Source organism: Moschus berezovskii, chromosome 14 (assembly GCF_049115385.1).
Source record: "Moschus berezovskii isolate FMDL1 chromosome 14, NW_MosBer_1.0, whole genome shotgun sequence".
Lineage (NCBI taxonomy): Eukaryota > Metazoa > Chordata > Mammalia > Artiodactyla > Moschidae > Moschus > Moschus berezovskii.
In genome coordinates this window covers 49,223,380-49,246,402 of record NC_142473.1, presented here as the reverse complement: position 1 = coordinate 49,246,402, position 23,023 = coordinate 49,223,380, and the positions used below count along the sequence as shown (strand labels likewise).

The 23,023-nt window shown below is 39.7% G+C and overlaps 1 protein-coding gene and 1 pseudogene across 1 annotated transcript; both read left to right on the top strand.

Moving 5' to 3' along the window:
- The first annotated feature begins 424 nt into the window (after positions 1–424).
- LOC129553817 (olfactory receptor 5P1-like) lies at positions 425–1,528 on the top strand. Its single transcript, XM_055422527.2, has one exon. The coding sequence runs from the start codon at positions 596–598 to the stop codon at positions 1,526–1,528; it is 933 nt and encodes a 310-aa protein (XP_055278502.2). The 5' UTR covers positions 425–595.
- Positions 1,529–19,638: 18,110 nt separating this feature from the next.
- LOC129553569 (olfactory receptor 10J4-like) lies at positions 19,639–21,503 on the top strand (annotated as a pseudogene).
- Positions 21,504–23,023: the final 1,520 nt, after the last annotated feature.

Sequence of the window (23,023 nt, the reverse complement as noted above, 5' to 3'; positions counted from 1 at the left end):
GAGAACAAGGATTAAAGGCCAGAGAGGGTAGAGTTCACTGAGGGGACTCTAAAGAATTCAGGAAGGTTGGATTAGTGCACGTGTTGGATGGAAATATCCAGAGAAACAAGCAAAGAGTCATATGCAGAGGATACATCAGAAAGTGTACACTTTCCTGTGTTAGAGAAGTCAGGTTTCCTCCTAAAGCCTGAAAAAATCATGACATTCTTAAAAGAATCCCTTTGGCAAAACTTGCTGTTAATTTCAGGAAGAGATTCCTTTGGCAGATACATTGTGAATTATAAGAACACAAGGATGAAGACAAGGAGGTAAACAGATCAATGTAAAATGAACAGGATCTAAGCTAAAGTAGGGACACTAGCAGTGGAAGTATAAAAATAAAGTGGGGAGCTAAATTGTAGATTTAGAAATAATCAAAAAATCATCTACAGCACCATATTTACAGACTAGGAAGAGGAAATAATCACTATGAGTGGCTCTGAGGAATAACCAAAGAAATCTAGGAACAGCCAAATAAAACTGAAAATGTGTAGAATGAAAGCATAAAACAAATGAATATTCATATTTGCTTTAACAGGAACAATTCCCAGAGGACATGGAAGTTGGAAACCACACCAGTGTGACAGAGTTCATCCTTTTAGGGTTAACAGAGGATCCTACACTTCGTGTTCTCTTCTTTGTGGTATTTCTTGGCATTTATGTTGTCACCTTAATAGGCAATATCAGCATAATCACTTTAATAAGAAGTTTTTCCCATCTTCACACCCCCATGTACCTCTTCCTCAGTCATTTGGCTTTTGTAGACATTGGGTATTCTACATCAGTCACACCTATAATGCTTGTAGGATTCCTCAGACATAGGCTGGCCCTCCTTGTTTCTGGCTGTGAAGCCCAGCTCTGTTCTGTGGTCACATTTGGGACAGCTGAGTGCTTCCTGCTGGCTGCCATGGCCTATGACCGCTATGTGGCCATCTGCTTGCCCCTGCTCTACTCCACCCACATGTCCCCCAGAGTCTGTGCTCTCTTGGTTGGGGTATCCTACCTGGGTGGGTGTGTGAACGCTTTGACATTTGCTAGTTGCTTACTGACTCTGTCTTTCTGCGGGCCAAATCAGGTAGACCACTTTTTCTGTGATTTCTCCCCTCTGTTGAAACTTTCCTGCTCAGATGTCTCCACTATTGAAATGATCCCTTCCATCTCCTCTGGCTCCATCCTTGTGACCACAGTGTCTGTCATAGCTCTCTCTTACATCTGCATCCTCAACACCATCCTGCGGATGCGCTCCACTGAAGGGAGACACAAGGCCTTCTCCACCTGCACCTCTCACCTCACCGCGGTCTCTCTCTATTATGGAACTATTACCTTCATTTATGTGATGCCCAAATCCAGCTACTCAACTGAGCAGAACAGAGTGCTGTCTGTGTTCTACACAGTGCTGATCCCCATGTTGAACCCTCTCATCTACAGTCTGAGGAACAGAGACGTAAAGGAGGCCCTGAGAAAGGCAATGGTCAGAAAACATTCTTAGGAACCATTCTTAACATTTCAGGTGATCTAGAAATTTCTTTTTGGCAGTATCACACCAATTGCTTAAATTGAAATCATAATACTTTTAAAATTTTATTGAAGTATAGTTGATTTACAATGTTGTGGTGATTTCTGATGTACAGCAAAGTGACTCATATATACATATATATTCTTTTCCATATTCTTTTTTCATTATGGTTTATCACAGGATAGTATATATATTAATAGTTCCTGTGCTATACAGTAGGACCTTATTGTTTATCCATTCTATATATACTAGTTTCAATCTGCTAATCCCAAACTCCCAATCCTTCCCTCCTCTGCTCCCTTTCCCCCTTGGAAACCACAAGTCTGTCCTCGATGTCTGTGAGTCTGTTTCTGCTTCACAGGTATATTCATTTGTGTCATATTTTAGATTCCACATATAATTGATATTCAGTTCAGTTCTTTCACTCAGTTGTATCCAACTCTTTGCAACCCCATGGACCGCAGCACACCAGTCTTCCCTGTCCATCACCAACTCCCAGAGTTTACCCAAACTCGTGTCCATTGAGTCAGTGATGCCATCCAACCATCTCATCCTCTGTCGTCCCCTTCTCCTCCTGCCCCCAATCCCTCCCAGCATCAGGGTCTTTTCCAATGAGTCAGCTCTTGGCATCAGGTGGCCAAAGTATTGGAGTTTCAGCTTCAACATCAGTCTTTCCAGTGAATATTCAGGACTGATTTTCTTTAGCATGAACTGATTGGATCTCCTTGTACTCCAAGGGATTCTCAAGAGTCCTCTCCAACACCACAGTTCAAAAGCATCAATTCTTTGGTGCTCAGCTTTCTTTATAGTCCAACTCTCACATCCATACATGACTACTGGAAAAACTATAGCCTTGACTAGACATACCTCTGGTGACAAAGTAATGTCTCTGCTTTTTAATATGCTGTCTATGTTGGTTATAACTTCCTTCCAAGGAATAAACATCTTTTAATTGACATTATTTGGTCAATTGTATATATATATATACACATACCACATCTTTATCTGTTCATGCATCAATGGGCATTTAGGTTTTTTCCATGTCTTAGCTATCATGAATAGTGCTGCTATGCACATAGGGATGCATTATCTTTTTTAATTATAGCTTTGTCTGGATATATGCCCAGGACGGGGATTGCTGGATCATATGCCAACTCTATTTTTAGTTTTCCGAGGAACCTCCATACTGTTTTCCACAGTAACTGTACTGAAAATATATTACTTCTAACTCTCAATTTTATACACTTGTAAACCAACTGGGAGACACTTTAAATCAGTAAAAGTGATATTAATAAATATCACTATTTTTTATTAACACCTGTGGGTTTCTAGGACTTTTTCTTTCATTTATTTAGCAAGCAAAAATTTGTACTTACAATGTGCCAGACCCTATTCTAAGCACATTGGGATGTTAACTGGCTGACTTCTCATAGAAATCCTTTGGGAGCTCAATTGGTTCAGTCATGTTCAACTCTTTGTAATCCCATGGACTGTAGCACGCCAGGCTCCTCTGTCCATGAGCTTCTCCAGGCAAGAATACTGAAGTGGGTTACCATGCCCTTCTTCAGAGGATCGTCCAGACCCAGGAATCAAACCTGCATCTCCTTCATACCGACAGAGCCACCAGGGAAGCCCCCAAAACCCTGTGAAGTAGCACTATTATTTCTATTTTACAAATGAATCATCTGTGGCACAGAAACATCACATAGATTGCTCAAAATCATGCAGCTAGGAAGCTGTGGGACCACTGTTTGAATCTAGAAAGCCTGTATCCAAAACACTATGCTTCTCCATTTAATTTTTCACAGTAATCCCACGTTCCTGGTGTCATAAATTTACCTCAATTTACTGATGAGTATATTGAGTGCTAGAGAGTTCTGAGAGTTTGTCTGGAGAGATGTGAACTCAATTCTTCTAAATCTAACAGCATCAAGTCCTTGCCTTCCATGCCCTTGATCTACACTCTGAGCCCAATCAGTCCAATGACCTCAGCACTGTTACTGATCTAAAGGATCTGAGCAGGATCAGCAAGCCTCCTAACCTGTTCCTTTCTTAAGTCTTCTGAACAAACTCTACCCCAAGAAGATCTAGGTTGTGAAGAATCCAAAAAAAGGAAATGAATGTGAAAACTGGATTGATTTCTATGTGCCTATAGAAAATAAGATCTGGACACAACAATCACATGATTTGACTGGAAGTCTATTCATATATAAACATGTCAATAACAAATACTCCCGTCTGGCACAATGTAGTCTTCCTTATCTGTAGGAATTTTAAAAAGCACCTTTTAATTCTAAGCATTGCAATTAATATATTAACAGTTATAGTTACACAATCTAGATTTATTAAGAGATTCAGTTCAGTTCAGTTCAGTCGCTCAGTCGTGTCCGACTCTCCGCGACCCCATGAATCACAGCACGCCAGGCCTCCCTGTCCATCACCAACTCCCGGAGTTCACTCAAACTCATGTCCACAGAGTCAGTGATGCCATCCAGCCATCTCATTCTCTGTCTTCCCCTTCTCCTCCCACACCCAACCTTTCCTAGCATCAGAGTCTTTTCCAGTGAGTCAACTCTTCGCATGAGGTGGCCAAAGTATTGGAGTTTCAGCTTCAGCATCAGTCCTTCCAGTGAACACCCAGGATTGATCTCCTTTAAAATGGACTGGTTGGATCTCCTTGCAGTCCAAGGGACTCTCACGAGTCTTCTCCAGCACCACAGTTCAAAAGCATCAATTCTTCGGCAATCAGCTTTCTTCACAGTCCAACTCTCACATCCATACATGACCACGGGAAAAACCATAGCCTTGACTAGACGGACCTTTGTTGGCAAAATAATATCTCTGCTTTTTAATATACTATCAATTAGAATCTATTTAAAAAGCTAGAAATGTTGTCTAAGATTGTACTAAAATGTATTTCTTGTATAATAAGCCACCCATAAGGACTACTGGAAAGGGTGAGGAGAGATTTTTCTGGAGTATAGGAATTCCTAACAGAGCAAATACTGAGGCAACTCTTTAAAGCACCTGGAAGCAACACTTTGATCATAAAAGTCCTTGTCTCGGCAAAATGGCGCAAGAGAAGTGAGGCATGGGAAACATAATTTAAAAACTAATAAAATGGAAAATATTTATAATGTACCACTATGAAATGCATTCTATCTGTAATATCGCAAATTTTAAGTGGAAAATATATAACAAATACTAAAAGGTAACAAAGATCATTTAAAACACATAATAAAATCATTAAATAATGGTAAATGGGATCCATTATTCTCCACTCACAGCACATCTTATAAACATGTATAGTGATTTTGCCTTCCATACCAACCAACTGAAAAATAATGTGTAAATATCCAGATATGAATTTGATGCTCTATTCTTTCATTCAGTTGTGACATAAGTGTCTGGAGGTACTGTCAGATTTCACAGATTTAAGGCTCAGTTCCACAAGTCTGCCCTCCCTCCAGACGCCAATTGTAAGCAACACGTTTCCAGGGTGCCCACACTTCTTTCCAACTTGGCTACAAAGCCAGGGAGTCCCACAACACTCTTCCAGGTTTGATCATTTCCTGGGATGGGTTCACAAAACTCTTGAAAACATTTGCTTACATTTTCCAGTTTATCATAAAAGATATTATAAAGGACAAATTAATAGTCAGATGGAAAGACATAATGGACCAGGTCTGAAAGGGTTTCCAGGGCAGGAGCTTTCATCACCAGAAAGCTGAAGTGTACAACCCTTCCAGCATGTGGATCTGTTCAACAACTTGGAAGCGCTCCACGATACAATTTAGTATTTTCATGGAGGCAATGTAATCAGTCTTCATCCTTTCCATCCTCCCTGCAGAATAGGGTGTGGACGTAAATTTCAAAGCTTCTAATCATGGTTTGGTCTTTTTGATGACCAGCCCTCATCCAGAAGCTACACAGAATCCCACCGAGGGTCTCCTCATTCCAACAAATGATACCCAACAGAAGTTCCAAGGGTTTAGGAGCCCTGTGTCAGGAACCAGGGTTAAAGAACAAATATTTGAACAAAAGATTCATCTAACACCTCTGTCTTTCAGGAACTTACAAGAGTTTTAGAGCCCTGTGTTAGGAAGTGGGGATAGAGACAAAAGATTTATTTCTATTATGTCATATTCCACCCCCTGGTATGTGGCTATGGACCCCTCACAGCAAATGACCATAAAAGAATGAAGTTAGAATTTCATTTGGTCATTGCTAATTATTCAGTCCATCACCATAACATATGAAAAGGTCCTCCAGGGCAAGGTTATTCAGGTTTACAGGCTTCCATTTGATCTTGTCACGTTCTAAACACAGGAGTGATGTCAGCAATATATGGCTTCACATTTTTATATATGGCTTCACATTTCACCTTTAATTGAGGTAGAAGACAATATCATCTCTTGCCCTGAGTGTGTTTTGAGGTGTAAATGTAATATTGGATTTATTATAAACACCATTTCTAATTGTCCTGTAAAAATCCCAAGTACATCCTGACTTCCATGACTTCTTAGAACTTAATTATATAAACTCTAAAAGTCCTGATTATAGAACCAGCTTCCCTCTGGACATTTTGGACTCATATCTCAGAGTGTTCATAGGTCTCTGTATTTCACATCAGGTATCATCTGAGCTTTGCTAAATGGTAATTACTGTGACAAAAAAATAATTTCCTGATCAGTTAAAATGTACATATATCTCTTGGCATATTTAGGAGAAATTCAGGGGCAAAGTGTAGGAGGGACCTCAAATATTGATAATTTTCTGACATTGTGACCTCAGTCTACAAAAGGAGTATTTGATCAAGGTCTTTAGGTAATTTACATGTAGACGTGGGATAGGCCTTCATCCATACTTGCTGAGCCCTTATTATATTCTAAGAACTGAGTAAGCATTGAAGATATGTTGATAAATTGAACAGATATATGATATGTAATAGCACAGAGTTCTCGTGCAGTTTAGATTTTGAAGGGACAGACTCTAGAGGATAAACAAACCATATAAATATAGAACATATAAGTGGTTGGAAGAAACAAGTAAATTGGGATGATATAATTTATAAAGGGTAATTGTAATGGTGTGAGTGATTTCCTAGAGAGTATGACAAAGAAGGCCACTTGAAGGTGGTAGATGAGTAGAATGTTGAAACATAAGAAAGACCCACTGACATAGAGACTGGAGGGAAAACTGCTAGACAGAAAATAGCTAGTATAAAGATTCTGACAATTTCAAGCAATAGAGAGGCCATAGTAAACCAGGAGGAGCCTGGTAGGCTGCAGTCCTGGGGTCGCTAAGGGTCGGACACAACTGAGCGACTTCACTTTCACTTTTCACTTTCACACATTGGAGAAGGAAATGGCAACCCACTCCAGTGTTCTTGCCTGGAGAATCCCAGGGACGGGGGAGCCTGGTGGGCTTCCGTCTATGGGGTCACACAGAGTCGGACACGACTGAAGTGACTTAGCAGCAGCAGTAAACCAGGAGGAAAGAGATACACAGAAACAGTTCATGGAGAGCTTCATCAACCATGGGAAAGTGTTTGAGTTTTGTTCTAAAAGGAACAGGAAACCAATAATTAAAAAAAAAAAAAACTACTTATCTAATGTGAATATATTATTAAAAGTTTACTCTGGTTGTTTTCAAAAGTTGATTGTAGGGGAGTGGAAGTAGGGGACCAATAAGGTTAATGGTCAAGATCTAAGATAATGATGCATTAGGCTAGGGGGTTTGCAGTATACTTAGAGAGAAATTCACCTGTTCAAGATCCAGTTTATGTAAAGGATCAAAAAGGAATTGCTGATGAATTAGTGTGGAAGGTTAAAAATAAAAAGAGTTGAAGATATCTCTGAAATTTGGAGGCTTAGGGAATTATATTAGCTGAAGAAAAGTGATGTACTATGGTTGTGTAACAAGTCACTCAAAATCATAGTATTACAGGCATTATTTTGTGAGGCAGAAATTCTGGTTGCATTTGTCTCGTTTCTTCAATAGTGACTTCTGTGTGTATGTGGTCACTTGCTCATTCATGTCCAACTGTCTGTGATCCTTGGAAAAGGAAGAGTGATTCAGAGGATAGAATTAAAAGCTCAAAAGGAAGAGCCAAGAGCCACAGTGACTTATCACAGGGAGTAGGATTGAACTCTGATCAGAAAAATAGCAACATGTGTCTTATGGATTTTAAAATTTCTTTGGGCCAGTGTTTCTATGAGACTCCTGTATTCCATCTTTATGAACAAGGGTATTCACTGCAGATTTTCTACCCTGTATCAATAAAGTCTTATAGATAGGTGGCGCAGTGGTGAAGAACCTACCTACAAATGCAGGAGACACAACAGATGTAGTTTCGATCCCTGGATCGGGAAGATCCCCTGGAGGAGGGCATAGCAACCCAGTCCAGTATTCTTGCCAGGAGAATCCCATGGACAGAGGAGCCTGGCAGACTACAATCCATAGGGTTGCACAGAGTTGGAACTACCCACTGAAGCAACTTAGCATGCATACAAAAGGAAGAAACATCAATTTTAAAAATTAATTTAAAAAAAAGGAAGAAACAAGTCAGAGGTCTATCAACTTAAGAGTAGATAAATAAAAAGTGGTCTTTTCATGCAATGAAACATTTTTCAGCCATTAGAAGTGATGAAGTTCTGATGCATCCTACAACATAAATAAACCTTGAAAACATTATGCTAAGTGAAAGAAACCAGTCACAAAAGACCACATATTATAGGATTCTACTCATATGACACGTTCATAATGAGGAAATCTATAGAGACAGAAATAGATTGTGGTTGACTAAGGCCAGGGGCATCTGAGATGATATTAAAAGATATAGGATTCCTATAGAAGGTGATGAAGGTGTTCTAAAATTGGCCATGATGATGGTTGCATATATTTGTGAATATCTAAAAATCATTGACTTGTACACTTTAACTGGGTGACTAGCATGGAATGTGAATTATATGTCAATACAGCTGTTAAAAACAACTTTGTGGGCTTTCTGTGTATCAGATTTAAATTGATTCCATTATACAAAATCTATACCCATAAATCTCTTTCATATAACTTTCTCTGGTATTTTGTGAGAAAATACCCATGAGATTTTTTTTAAACTGCTTTAAAAAAAAAAAAGTCTATGAAACATGCCATTAAGATTCTTAGAATGACTTTTGTTTAGCTGAAAGAGTGAGGTCTTAGATCTTTCTGAGGTCTTAACAAAGGCTCTTAGAGCTCAAACCAGATCTGATCTTTGATCTGAAGCCATTTCTTTCCTTGAGAATATTTTTCTGGAAGTAAGAAATAGCCTTATTTTCAAACTCAGCAAGATATGGCTTCCTTTTATGTTTTTAAATTTTTTCAAAAGAACCAAAAATCCTTCTGTAGTTCACAACTCTCTTACATTTTATCACAGGCAGCTATAAGACACCATAAAGAATTTTTTACATTCTTCCTAGAAATCTTCTCAGTCAAATTCAAGAGTATATAAATCATCCTTTATATTTTTCATTTAAGCCCAAGTGACGATACTGACAAATACTCTACCACTACCTGTCAAGTGTCTTTTAATTCTTAAAATATTTTCCTCACTATTTTTCAAACCCATACTATCTATAAGAACCTTCCAGATGTCAATAAAAGTCTCCCCAAGGCTCTTTCCACTTCTACCCATAGTTCAGTCCCAAAGTTAATGACAGTTTTGATTTCTGTTACAACAAAATCTCTTTCAGGTGAAATTTTACATGGACTGCATTTACTATTTTCCCATTTTTAAAAAATGAAACATAATCTTTATCTATTCAATATATTTTAAGAATGAGTTAGATTTAAGTGATGATAGTTGCATAGATTTTATTATCTAGGTGGGCTGGTTAGTGAATTATGTGGCAGGAGCTCATAGTGAGAAGAGACAGTAAAATTGCCTTCAAAATGATTATTAAATTGGTTGATTCAAGTCAGTCTTCAGAGGTGCTGTGGAAATAGCCAAGAAGCACATGAAAAGATGTTCAACATCACTAATTATTAGAGAAATGCAAATCAAAGCTATAATAAGATATCACCTCATACCAGGCAAAATGGCTACCATCAAAAAATCCACAAACAATAAATGCTGAAGAAGGTGTGGAGAGAAGGGAACCCTCCTACACTGTTGGTGGAAATATAAATTGGTACAGTCACTATGGAGAATAGTATGGAGGTTCCTTAAAAATCTAAAAATAGAGCTACCATATGACCCTACAATCCCACTCCTGGGCACATATCCAGAGAAAAACATGTTCCTAAAGGATACATGTAATCCCAGTGTTCATTGCAGCACTGTTTACAATAGCCAATACATAGAAGCAACCTAAATGTCCACTGACAGAAAAGTCGATCAAGAAGATGTGGTACATACAGACAACAGGATATTACTCAGCCCTTTAAATGAAAGAAATAATACCATTTACAGCAACACTTACGGACCTAGAGATTGTCATATTAAGTGAAGTACAACAGAGAAGGGGAAATATCATATGGCATCCCTTTTATGTGGAATCTAAAAAGAAATGATAGAAATGAACTTATTTACAAAACAGAAACAGACTCACAGACTTAGATAATGAACTTATGGTTGCCGGGGGAAGAATCAGGGGAAGGGATAGAGAGCTTGGAGTGGACATGTACACACTGCTGTATCTAAAACTGATAAACAAGGACCTTCTGTATAGCACATGGAACTCTGTTCACTGTTGTGGCAGCCTGGAGGGGAGAGGAGTTTGGGGCAGAACGGGTACAAGTATTAATATATACAAGGCTGAATCCGTTCACCCGAAACTATCACTACGTTGTTAATTGGCTATATCCCAACACAAAATTTAAAGTTTTTAACATTTTTATGGTGGAGTCTTATGGTTTTCTTTATATAATATCATATCATCTGCAAACAGTGAGAGTTATACTTCTTCCTTTCTGATTTGGATGCCTTTTGTTTCTTTTTCTTGCCTGGGATTCACAATTACTCATAATCCTATCAATATCCACCAATCTGTACTTTTATCCACTTTTACCTCCCTTGTATTGGTTATTTAGACTTTCTATTCTTAAAAAAATAAATTAGCAGTAAGTCCAATACATCACCATTAAAATCAAATATTTAGCATATTTGGCATATTTGGTCCTCTCTATTGTGTGCTTGATTTTGTTCAAAGGACCTACAAATGCGTCCCTCTTATTTTCTTTTTGGTTTTTGTTTGTTTGTTTTGGTCACCGTATGGCATGCTGGATCTTAGTTCCCTGACCAGAGATTGAACCGATGCCATTTGCAATGGAAGTATGGTGTCTTAACCACTGCACCACCAGGGAAGTCTCCATGTGTCGATTTTTCATTTAATATCTGCTATCTGTTTTATCATTTTTTTATCCTACAATCCTGGGTTTTATTTTTCAACTACTGAAAATTAACACAAATGTTACTGATTTGTATTTTTTTCTTGTCTCGTATTTCTATTAAAACTTTCCTTCCAAGAACTGATATATATATATCTAAGTATATATCTAGTATATATCTAAGTTTTATAAGTTTTGTATGTATGATTCAGTTGTTTTCTAATTTCCATTTGATTTTTTCTTTGATTGAGGGGTTCTTTCAGTTCAGTTCAGTCGCTCAGTCATGTCCAACTCTCAGCGACCCCATGAATCACAGCACGCCAGGCCTCCCTGTCCATCACCAACTCCCGGAGTTCACTCAAACTCATGTCCACAGAGTCAGTGATGCCATCCAGCCATCTCATTCTCTGTCGTCCCCTTCTCCTCCCACCCCCAATCCCTCCCAGCATCAGAATCTTTTCCAGTGAGTCAACTCATCGCATGAGGTGGCCAAAGTATTGGAGTTTCAGCTTCAGCATCAGTCCTTCCAATGAACACCCAGGATTGATCTCCTTTACAATGGACTGATTGGATCTCCTTGCAGTCCAAGGGGCTCTCAAGAATCTTCCCCAATACCACAGTTCAAAAGCATCAATTCTTCGGCGATCAGCTTTCTTCACAGTCCAACCCTCACATCCATACATAACCACAGGAAAAACCAGTGGTATGCTAATTCATTTCCAAATATATGAGTGTTTTCTAGTTGTCTTTTATTATTGATTTCTAGCTTTATTGCATTTGAAGAATGCTATTGAAAGCTATTAAAATAAATTGAGTCTTTATTTCCTAATTTCTGCTCAATTTGAAAAATATACTGGTAGCATGTAGAATTGTGCTCAGTATGTTATGTGGCAACCTGAATGGGAGGGGAGTTTGGGGGCGAATGGATACATGCGCATGTATGGCTGAGTCCCTTAGTTGTTCACCTGAAACTATCACGTTGCTTGTTAATTGGCTATTCAGTTCAGTTCAGTCGCTCAGTCGTGTCTGACTCTTTGTGACCCCATGAATCACAGCACGCCAGGCCTCCCTGTCCATCACCAACTTATACTCCAATACAAAAAAAAAGTTTTAAAAAATATATACTGGTTCTTGATTAATACTCTGTTTCCATTTCTAGGAAGATGGCTAAAAGCCTTAGTTTAAAAATCTGACATACACATTTCCTCATAATTGAAAAGAATTACATGACTGTATTTCCATTTTCTAACAGGAAATGACACTGTTATCCCTATTACCCTTCCTGTAGCTAATTTCCATTGCATTTGAAAGAGTAGTGGCTGAAAATAACAGCGAAAATAGACTGATGATCTAAATAGACATAGAACAGCCACAACATGCAGCCTCCTCTGCCCTCAGCAGATCATATCACAGACATCCATAGAAAATGTTATATTAATTCAGAATTCATAACTGTCCTCTGAATAGATGCATAAGATAAAAGTACCAACTCTACTTATTAGAGCCATTTAGCTGGAGGCAGAAATCCTAGCACCACAAAGGATAAATGCAGTTAGTCTCACAGACAGAAATTCAGTCTGTATGACTATGTGACTGGCAATGATAGATAAGGGTTTCAACTAGCTCCTCACTGAGAGAGAATCTGGGCCAGTAATCAGAACCCAATGCTTCTACTTGATTGTTTTTAAAATTTTGGCTGTGCATAATAAAGGGCATGCTGTCGTCATTCCTATGTAGGCACTGAGACTGTCCCTGGACAAATTCTCCAAAAACAGAGCCTTAGCCAGCAATTGTATGCAAGTCATTTGGTGAGGAATAATCTCAGAGAAAAACTGTAAGGAGGAGAGAAGCAGGATAAGTAAAGGAATTTTCAGACATAACAGACTTTAGAACAAGGAAGCTGTAGAATTTAATCAGGAAATGGTGTATTGAGTGGCTTGCCACAACTTTGAGGTTACGAGAGCAGATATTGGAGATAAGACTTGATAGTATATTAGGCGGAAGATAACACATGGTGGTAGGGAAGACTCTAAAAGCCAAAGCTGATGATAAAGGCAAACAGGAGCAATTTGTGGATATCACAAATGGCAATCAATAACTGAGTATTTTCTTTTTCAACAAGGTCTTTCCCAGCAGAGCCGCCTCATTAGAAAGTGCTCATACTGTGTGTTCATTCTCTTCTACTCTCTCTTTTTGAATGTTTCCCCCAGCAATAGCTTCTCATGCCATGCCATCCCCTTGCCCTGTGTATTAGGAAGAGGAAACCTGAGAGATGGAAAATTTTCAGAATTATAAAATAAACAATATTGTGTAGGAAGCAAAATATCCCTGAGGGAATCATCTACATCCCAAGATTTTTAAAAAAAAACAAGTTGATTTGTTTTGGTTTTGCCATACATTGACATGAATCCACCCCAGGTGTAAAGTAATTAGCCTCCAATTAAAATAAATAAATAAAATTTTAAAAACTATAAAAACAAGTTGAGTTTCCACCACTTCAATTGTTATTCAGAATCGTAAGTGCAAACATCACTAAAAATTCTCTATGGTATGTCAGGATTTAAAAAACATTTTTTACAACATCACATGAGATAACAGATCAACAGTGCACAAGATGCCTGGTATCTAAAGCAGTAGTCTCAAAATAATGGTCTCTGATGGCCTGAGGAATCTCTTTAAAATCTTTTTTAAGGAATGGAGAATACAACCTTTATGTTATAGGGACTCTAATGTCAGAGGGAATACTCACAGACATTCAGAGGGAAAAAGCAGCCTTAAAACTTCCCCCTGAATTACGGGATACATGAAATCACAAGAACTGCAGAAAGCCACACCAGAATTGTGAGACTGTCAGTTCTTCCTCCAGTTTAATAAACTCATGATTTTAAGGGACTAGAAGGTGATTATCCTGCTGTGAAAGGTGGGAATTTTAGAGCTTTTTCTCTTTAAAATTATTGTATATCTTCTAATTTTTATTCTATTGAAGAGGAAAAGTTAAAATTTTGCATAATCTCCTTCTGCTCTGCCTCTGTAACTCAGCTTGCCCCTGACAAAGTCTAAATCACGTAGGTCACACAGATCATGTGTTCTCAGAAAGTGAGGACTTGCAATCCTAGGAACTGGAGTTTATCTCACTCACCCTCATCCTGCTCTTTGCAATCGCCTGGCCCCTGCAAACTTGCTTAATCATGCCTGTGTAAAGGTCAGGCATCCCCCTCCCATCTTGACTGCTGTTCCCAAGCACTCAAAACCCCTTAGTTTAAACCAGCCTATTAATATCTAGTGTTGCCCACTATAGTCTGTCTATAAAAACTTTGTAATCCCTTTGTTCGGGGCTCAGCGCTTGGACTGTTAACTCCTCTGGGCCCGCCGGTGAAATAAACCTGAGTTCTCCAACTCTCTGAGTGTAGTGCTTGGCTTCTTGAGTACTGGTTTCTGCAACACTATATCTTCTAATATTCTATATCTTCTAATAATGAAGTACCCATTTGGTATTATCAGCCTGTTATATTAAAGAAACTATAAGCAAGGATAAGCTGGAAATTTACAGTGTTTACAATTCCCTGGAAAATTATAGGGAATTTTCAATTCCCTCCTCCTGGTAGAGATAGAACCCAGATAACTGCATGGGGGAAGCTTTCAAGAACAGAAAAGAGAATAGAATGGTAAACTCAAGGTGAATAGAGAGGGTAAGACTTGGTTAAACAAACAGAAGGGCTGAAAAAACACTACAAATCTTGTTCTCCAGTGCCTGACAGGCTGATAGGGGAGAATGGAAACAGTGCCATGCTGACATAACTTTCTATTACTATTGTTGTAAAATATATGAAAAAAAAAATGTTATCAGCATATTTGAAAAGAAAAGCATGATAAAATCAAAAATTCTCAACCAAAATTAATAAAGATTATGCAGAGTAACTAACCTTATTCTGCAGACATTTCCCCTTGGAGAGGTTTGCAAAAAACTTGTGACTAATATGGGTGGACATGCACTGTTTGCCTAAAGCTCCCCTAGCCATTCTTGCCGTGCCCCTTGGTGATGACCACTTATATAGGTCAATTGTAATTTGATACTACAGTAAATGGGGATCACGCATAGAATTCAAAAACGGTAGTTTCTTTCTCCTAGATTTTAAACAACCAAGATGGAGTTTTGAGAAGTGGTTGTAAATTAAGATCAGCAAGAATGTAGAAAGCATCTATACATGCATTCACGATGCTATGTAACAGTATTCTTAAAACCATTTAGAGAGAAACCAACTATGTTTAGAGCAAGTGGTGTATTGAAGAAGAGTTAATAAATACACTGAAGTATAAGCATGGAGGCTTTCTGGAGAACATGGTTGTTCCCTGACCCGTGCCCCCCACCCCACCCCCACCCTGGTCCCGTAGCCTCTGAACTAACCTTAGTACAAATTCTACAATCACTAGGCTCTAGATGCAGTTGGGGCATACCAAATTTTAAAACAACTTTCTGCTCTAAGCATACATGCACACACACACAGGCACAAACCTCACCTCCCCACAATAAACTGATCTGAATCTAGAAGAAATGACTAACACACATAGGAAGGTTTGAGAAGTTCAAGGGAAGTGACATTTTAATTGTCTTTCTAAGAATGCTCTTTCAGCAATCAGAAAAGGGCAGGAAGAACACTATAAGAAAACATGTGCATAGTAGAAAAGTCATGAAGCGTATACAATTTAAAAAAAAACAAAACAAAACAACGGGATGGTCCCCACGTAGGAGAGGTTGGAGGCAGATGAAGTGAGGGCACTTGCACTGAGGGAAGCCTAAAAATTAATTAGCCACACAAGTAAGTGACTCTCTAGGTTCTCACTGCCTCTCTGTGTTCATGTAATACATGTGCACTTACCAACTGTATCATTTCTGGCAAATTAAGTAACTCTCTAAGGCCATAGTTTCTTCACTCAGTTCAGTTCAGTTCAGTCGCTCAGTCGTGTCCAACTCTTAGCGACCCCATGAACCACAGCACGCCAGGCCTCCCTGTCCATCACCAACTCCCGGAGTTCACTCAAACTCATGTCCATCGAGTCGGTGACGCCATCCAGCCACCTCATTCTCTGTCGTCCCCTTCTCCTCCTACCCCCAATCACTCCCAGCATCAGAGTCTTTTCCAGTGAGTCAACTCGTCGCATGAGGTGGCCAAAGTATTGCAGTTGCAGCTTTAGCATCAGTCCTTCCAATGAACACCCAGGATTGATCTCCTTTAGAATGGACTGGTTGGATCTCCTTGCAACAAGGGACTCTCAAGAGTCTTCTCCAGCACCACAGTTCAAAAGCATCGATTCTTCGGCGATCAGCTTTCTTCACAGTCCAACTCTCACATCCATACATGACCACGGGAAAAACCATAGCCTTGACTAGACGGACCTTGGTTGGCAAAGTAATGTCTCTGCTTTTTAATATGCTATCTAGGCTGGTCATAACTTTCCTTCCAAGGAGTAAGCGTCTTTTAATTTCATGGCTGCAATCAGCATCCGCAGTGATTTTGGAGCCCAAAAAAATAAAGTCTGACACTGTTTCCCCATCTATTTCCCAAGAAGTGATGGGACCACTACAAACATCATAATAGCACTTATCTCTTAGGTTAGCCATGAGGGTATAGGAGATGGTGTAGCTGAAGCGTGCAATGAGGTTTAGAAGTTACTAGAATCACCTAGTTTGTAAGCAGAAGATACCTAAAAATCTAAAATGTGATGTACAGTGATTGCAGATTGAACATAGAAAAGCTGGTAAGAGGTGAAGGACCAGGAGAGGGAAAGAATAGAGGCTGTGGCAAAAATCCACTTGAGTGATGGAGTAGAAAGCAGGAGACATTTTTTAGTTAGGCTCCTGGAATCTAGAAAAGGTGGACAACAAGAGAGGATGGAAAATCAAAGTAATTCAAGCTAGTTTCTAAAAAGTGAGCAAGTCTAATAGAAGTAAAATAGAAAAGGGAAGACTGAGGCAGAGGTGATACCACGTGCAAAGACACAGCAACATGAAGGATCATGATTTGTCTGGAAAACAGAGGGCACTGCTGTCTGGTTTGAGTGTAGTGTAGGCAGGGGGATGTCGCGGAAACATCCAGGAGTAGTATCTAGGGATCCATTTGTGATGAGCATCAAATATCATACTGGGGTGTTTGGCTTTCCTCTTATAATCAGTGTGTATCTATTCACTATTTTTGATACCATTCGTGACTTAATATATTCTCTGTTTAGGAATTGAATATCTGGTCATGATGCAATGAATAAAAATGCAACAAATTTGTGACTAATGGAACACTACCTAGGTATCATATTTACCCTATTGGATAGTTCCAGGACAAGAGCAGAGAGAATAAAAACAAACAGCAACAAAAAGGTGATGGCAAAAGGACACCTGGAATTTTGGCAATTAATTTAAATACAGAAATATGAGAAAGAAACCAAAACTGGGGTCTGATGGTAGCTCTCTGATGTTTGCAAGTAACTCAATCAGGAAGTACAGGAGGGAACTTTGACATGTAGGAGAAATATGACCAATTCTGTTCTGAAAATCTTACATTGAAAACATGAAGGACATTTTGGCCTGGAAATGTGTCAAAGGAAATGGGAGCTTCCTATATGGTAGAAGTGAGAATTAGAGAGTCATACAAGGTAAGTGATAGTTAAAGCAATAAAGGGAAATTGTTTCCTTTAGAGGTAAATAGAGAAAAACCTTCAGAGGAGAGTGGAAGGGTCTTAAAGACAAGCCATTTGGGTCTAGAAAGATTGCTTGGGTAGATGAGTTTCCCACCTTCGGGTCTTTGAATTGGTTGTGAACCATGCGGTTAATGCGCTCGAGGGCTTCCCTGACTCCACAAACCAAAGTAACCATTCATTTTTTCATCATAGAGATACTATGTGTTTGGTTACATTTTGTGTTTCATGTGTGTAAATTGCCTGGTGCATCATAAGCATGTAGTCAATATGTGTTGAATAAATTCACAACTTCCATAATCACTTAACCACTCTAAAACTCACTTTATGTTTATAAAATCAAAATAGAAATTCCAAGCTCCCAGACTTGTGAGGACTATGTGATACAGCTCTGTCTAGCCCCAGCATATTGTCTGACATACTATGGGTATTAAGTGGGTGCTGGTTACCTGTCCTGACTCCTCTTGTATTCTTTGCCCATAGCTACAGTGAGAAGGCAATGGCAGGCCACTCCAGTACTATTGCCTAGAAAATCCCATGGATGGAGGAGCCTGGTAGGCTGCAGTCCATGGGGTCGCTAAGGGTTGGACACGACTGAGCGACTTCACTTTCACTTTTCACTTTCACACTTTGGAGAAGGAAATGGCAACCCACTCCAGTGTTCTTGCCTGGAGAATCCCAGGGATGGGGGAGCCTGGTGGGCTTCCGTCTATGGGGTCACACAGAGTCGGACACGACTGAAGTGACTTAGCAGCAGCAGTAGCAGGTTACCTGTCCTGACTCCTCTTGTATTCTTTGCCCATAGCTACAGTGCAAAAAAAAAAAAGAAAAAGCAACTCCTCAAATGTGTTAGTCTTACAGAATAATTTCCAGTTAGTGTTTATTTCTCTTGCACACTCCTTCATTTTCCACCACTGATTCCTCCCTTTTTGCTTCCCCTTCCCCTTCAACAATGACTGAAGTTAAAATCAAAATTCTATGGAGTGTTTTCATGTCTGTCTTCACCTCTTATGACAGCAAATGTTTAATGAAAAATTGAAATAGAAATATTATTTACAAAATTGATCTGAGGAATTTGAGTTTATTCCATTCAGGTCTGCACTTGAAAGCAAACCACTTTGCTAGAAAATGTCCTGGAGGTTTTGCTTAAAAAGCCAAAATTTGATTAGAACATTATGACCAGAATATGCCACTCTGAGACATTGCCTTCAAAATCATTGTGACTCCAAGCTCATCCATTAATATTTTATTAGGCATCTGGGAAAAAAACTTCAATTAGAAATTATTAAGAACTTAAAAGATATTGATATATATTAAGAACTAATATTTTAAATCTCAAGTTTTAAATATTACCATGAATGGAAACCCAGTAGAAGTTACAATATGTTAAATTCATTTATGTGGTCAGGTCATTGTCACAATCATTACTTTCAGAGCCACTGCATGGAGAAACTGATGGGAGAGGATTTCATTGAAGGAAAACTCAAAAGTTCTTTTGGAAAATTTTCACTTATCGTCCTAATTTTTTTTAAGTTATATTTTACATGATTTAAATGATTGAATTATTCATTTAGTCAATAGTTTATGAAGCACTCCTGAGTGCCAGGTTACCATTATATCTGACAGATCATTTGCAAAATGTAACATTACAAAATCCTGTGGGTGAGAACAAAGCAATTTTATTATATTTCCCTCTTACATGCAGATACATTTTGGAAAAGAGAGATAAGAATGCTTCTGTGAGTTTAATCCAAGAAGACATTTGGGCTCACTCTATGTCATTTATGCAGATTCCCACAGTAGAATCATTCTCACTACTCTAATTCCTGAACTTGACTTCAGTCAACTGCATTTAGCATCACATTCTCAGACTCTCCCACGAAGAGGTGCCCTGAATCTCAGGTCCCTCCTCTTGATTAAAGTCTAGGTGACTTTGGTATATAAGGATAGTTTCTACTCATCTCAGAGTCTTCATTTCAATAACCCTGTACCTTCGGAGGAAAGTTGCTGCATGCACCAGGAGGATGGGTGATCATACCACACTGAGCACATTCCTTCTGTGGGGATTTTCCGGTTTCTCAGACATGCAAAATCTCCTCTTTGTGATGACTTTCTTCTCCCATATGACCATCTTAGCTGCAAATGAATCCATAATGGTGGCCATGAAGCTCAAACACAACCTTTAAACCCCCATGTATTTTTTCCTCTGTGGTCCCCCTCATTTTCAGAAACCTGTACCACTTACATATACACAATGGAATATTACTCAGCAATCACGCATTTGAGTCAATTCCAATGAGGTGGATGAACCTAGAGCTTATTATATGGAATAAAGTAAGTCAGAGCAACAGACAGATATTATATATTAAAGCATATATATGGAATCTATAAAGATAGTACTGATGATCCTATGTGCAGGGCAGCAAAGAAGACATAGACATAAAGGATGAACTTTTGGACACAGTAGGGGAAAGAGAGGGTGGGAAGACTTGAGAGAATAGCATTGAAACATATACATTACCATGTATAAAAGAGATAGCCAGTGGGAATGTGATGTATGACGCAGGAAGCCCAAAGTCGGTGCTCTGTGACAACCTAGAGGGATGGAGTGGGGAGGGAGGCAGGAGGGGGGATCAAGAGGGAGGGGACACATGTATACCTATGGCCAATTTATGTTGCTGTATGGCAAAAACCATGACAATATTGTAAAGCAACTACCCTCCAGGTCTTAAAGAAACCTGTAGACATTCCAGTACTCTTGCCTAGAAAATCCCATGGATGGAGGAGCCTGGTAGGCTGCAGTCCGTGGGGTCGCTAAGGGTCGGACACAACTGAGCGACTTCACTTTCACTTTTCACTTTCACACATTGGAGAAGGAAATGGCAACCCACTCCAGTGTTCTTGCCTGGAGAATCCCAGTGACGGGGGAGCTTGGTGGGCTTCCGTCTATGGGGTCACACAGAGTCGGACACGACTGAAGTGACTTAGCAGCAGCAGTACCACTGTGGTAATCATCCCCTACATGTTGGTGGGATTGCTATCAGTCAGCAAGTCCATTTCTCTTCCTAAGTGTGCCACATAGATGTTCTTCCTGTCCAGCAATAACTGCTTCATCATGGCTGCCATGCCTGTGACTGGTACACTGCTATTTACAACCCACTCCACTACTCCATCCTCATGACCAATAAGGTCTACTTTCAACTGATGTTGGCAAATTGGGCAGTGGTTCAGTTCAGTTCAGTCGCTCAGTTGTGACCGACTCTTTGCGACCCCATGAATCACAGCACGCTAGGCCTCCCTGTCCATCACCAACTCCCGGAATTCACTCAAACTCACGTCCATTGAGTCGGTGATGCCATCCAGCCATCTCATTCTCTGTCGTCCCCTTCTCCTCCTGCCCCCAGTCCCTCCCAGCATCAGTCTTTTCCAGTGAGTCAACTCTTCACATGAGGTGGCCAAAGTATTGGAGTTTCAGCTTTAGCATCAGTCCTTCGGTTACTGGTTTCTGTATGTATCATCACCGTTGTATTCAACTTGTCTTTCTGTGACTCCAACACCATCCAGCACTTCTTTTGCGACGTCTTGCCTACGGTCTGCCTTGTTTGTGACTATACTCTGTCTTATGAAATGGCTATTTTTGTACTCTCTGCCTTTGTGTTGGCCAGCAGCCTTATTTTAATTATGATTTCCTATGTCATTATAGTCATGAAGATGCCTTCTGCCAAGGGGAGATATAAGACCTCAACTTGCTTCTCACTGTGGTGTGCATACATTATGGATTTGCTGGCTTTATCTATTTGAGGCCAAGGACAGTGACTCAATCTGTGAAGATATGCTGATGGCATATACAGTACTGACACTTCTGCTTAATCCCATTGTTTCCTTTTAACTTTAGTGATTATGTTTTTCAGATCTAGAAATTCCCCTTGATTATATTTTATAATTCTATTTCTTTGCTGAAATTCTTTTAACAAAGAAATAGAATTTCAATGATTGCTTGTTGAAGCTTTGTTTACTGCTGCCTTGAAATCCTTGTCAGATAATTTCAGCATCCTTTTCATTTTGATGTAGGCATATATTGCCTTTCCTCATCAAACTGTGATTTTTCTAGTTCTTGGTGTGATAGTAACTTTTATTGTAACAGAGACATTTAGGATATCATATTAAGAGACTCTGGATCAGATTCAATCTTTTTTAGGAGGATGTCCCCTATCACAGCAACTACTAGTGGGGGGTGCGTGTGTGTGTGACTTCAGCTTCCTGCTGAACACACAGCTTTGGCAAAAAGTGGAGTGCTGACTCCCACTGCCTCCTTGTAGTTGAGTGAGAGACAAGTTCAGCTTTTCCCACTGCCCTGTTGTCTCCTTCCCCATTATAGAGTAATACCCCACTGCCTTGCACACATCCTCTCTTCCATCAGTTCCTCGCTGGACTCCCTGCCTCTAGGGAAGGGAGGATGTGGAGAGCTGGTTCACACTGCTCTGTTATTGAAGGTAGTGATGGAACTCAGATCCCCATTGGGCCCTCACTTACAAGAGTGGGGTCATCATTATAGGGAAGTAGAGTACCAACTAGTTCCCCTCACATTCTCTCACTGCTGCCAGATGACCAGGGGAGGCTCATTTCCCTGTTGGACCCCCCATGACAATACCCCAGCAGACGAATCAAAGGTTGGGGAGGGGGTAAAAAATAGCTCCCTACTTCGCCCCGGTGAATCCTGCAGGTAGGAGACAGGTATGGTTTTCCACTCTTGCTTGTCTGCAGTAGGGCAGGTATTGCCAAAAGGGGTTCTATTCTGTTGGTCACCCTTTTCCCAGTTTCTTGGCTAGCAGGAACAGACCTATCTTTGAACTCTGTCTTTTTGTGTCTCTTGGTGGTTCTGGGTTGGAGGCTTGTGCAGCATGTATCCTGTCCAGGATACATGGAAGCAATAAGAAAACACAGGGACTCAGGCCTATGGGATTTCCTCGGGTGCAAAGTCCCTAGGAGTCTGCCTTCTTGTCCGTCTTCTTTACGATCTTCCTAAGCTTGCTTGTTGTTTTATCTAGGGATGGTTTTGGTAAGAGGGAACACCTAAGCGGTATAGAGCAACTTCATCTTCTATGAAATGAGAAGTCTATGCCTTCAACATTTAACAATATTTTTCTAGCTTCTTATTGATTTTGTGACAGAAATCTGGTCTAATACAAGTTCGCCTGACATATCCAGATGTAGAATTGTGCATACTTTGAACAGAAAGGAATGAAATGTATCACAAATGAAGTCCCCCTAGTGGTGAAGTATTTCAAAGAGCCCCTCATTCTGCCTGACCACAGAGAGGATGTACCTTAAAAGAAATCAGAGTATTAAGAGGATATTTGTAACCCTGAACTTTTGTTTAATCTTTATGTGTCTCAGTTACAGCTTCTG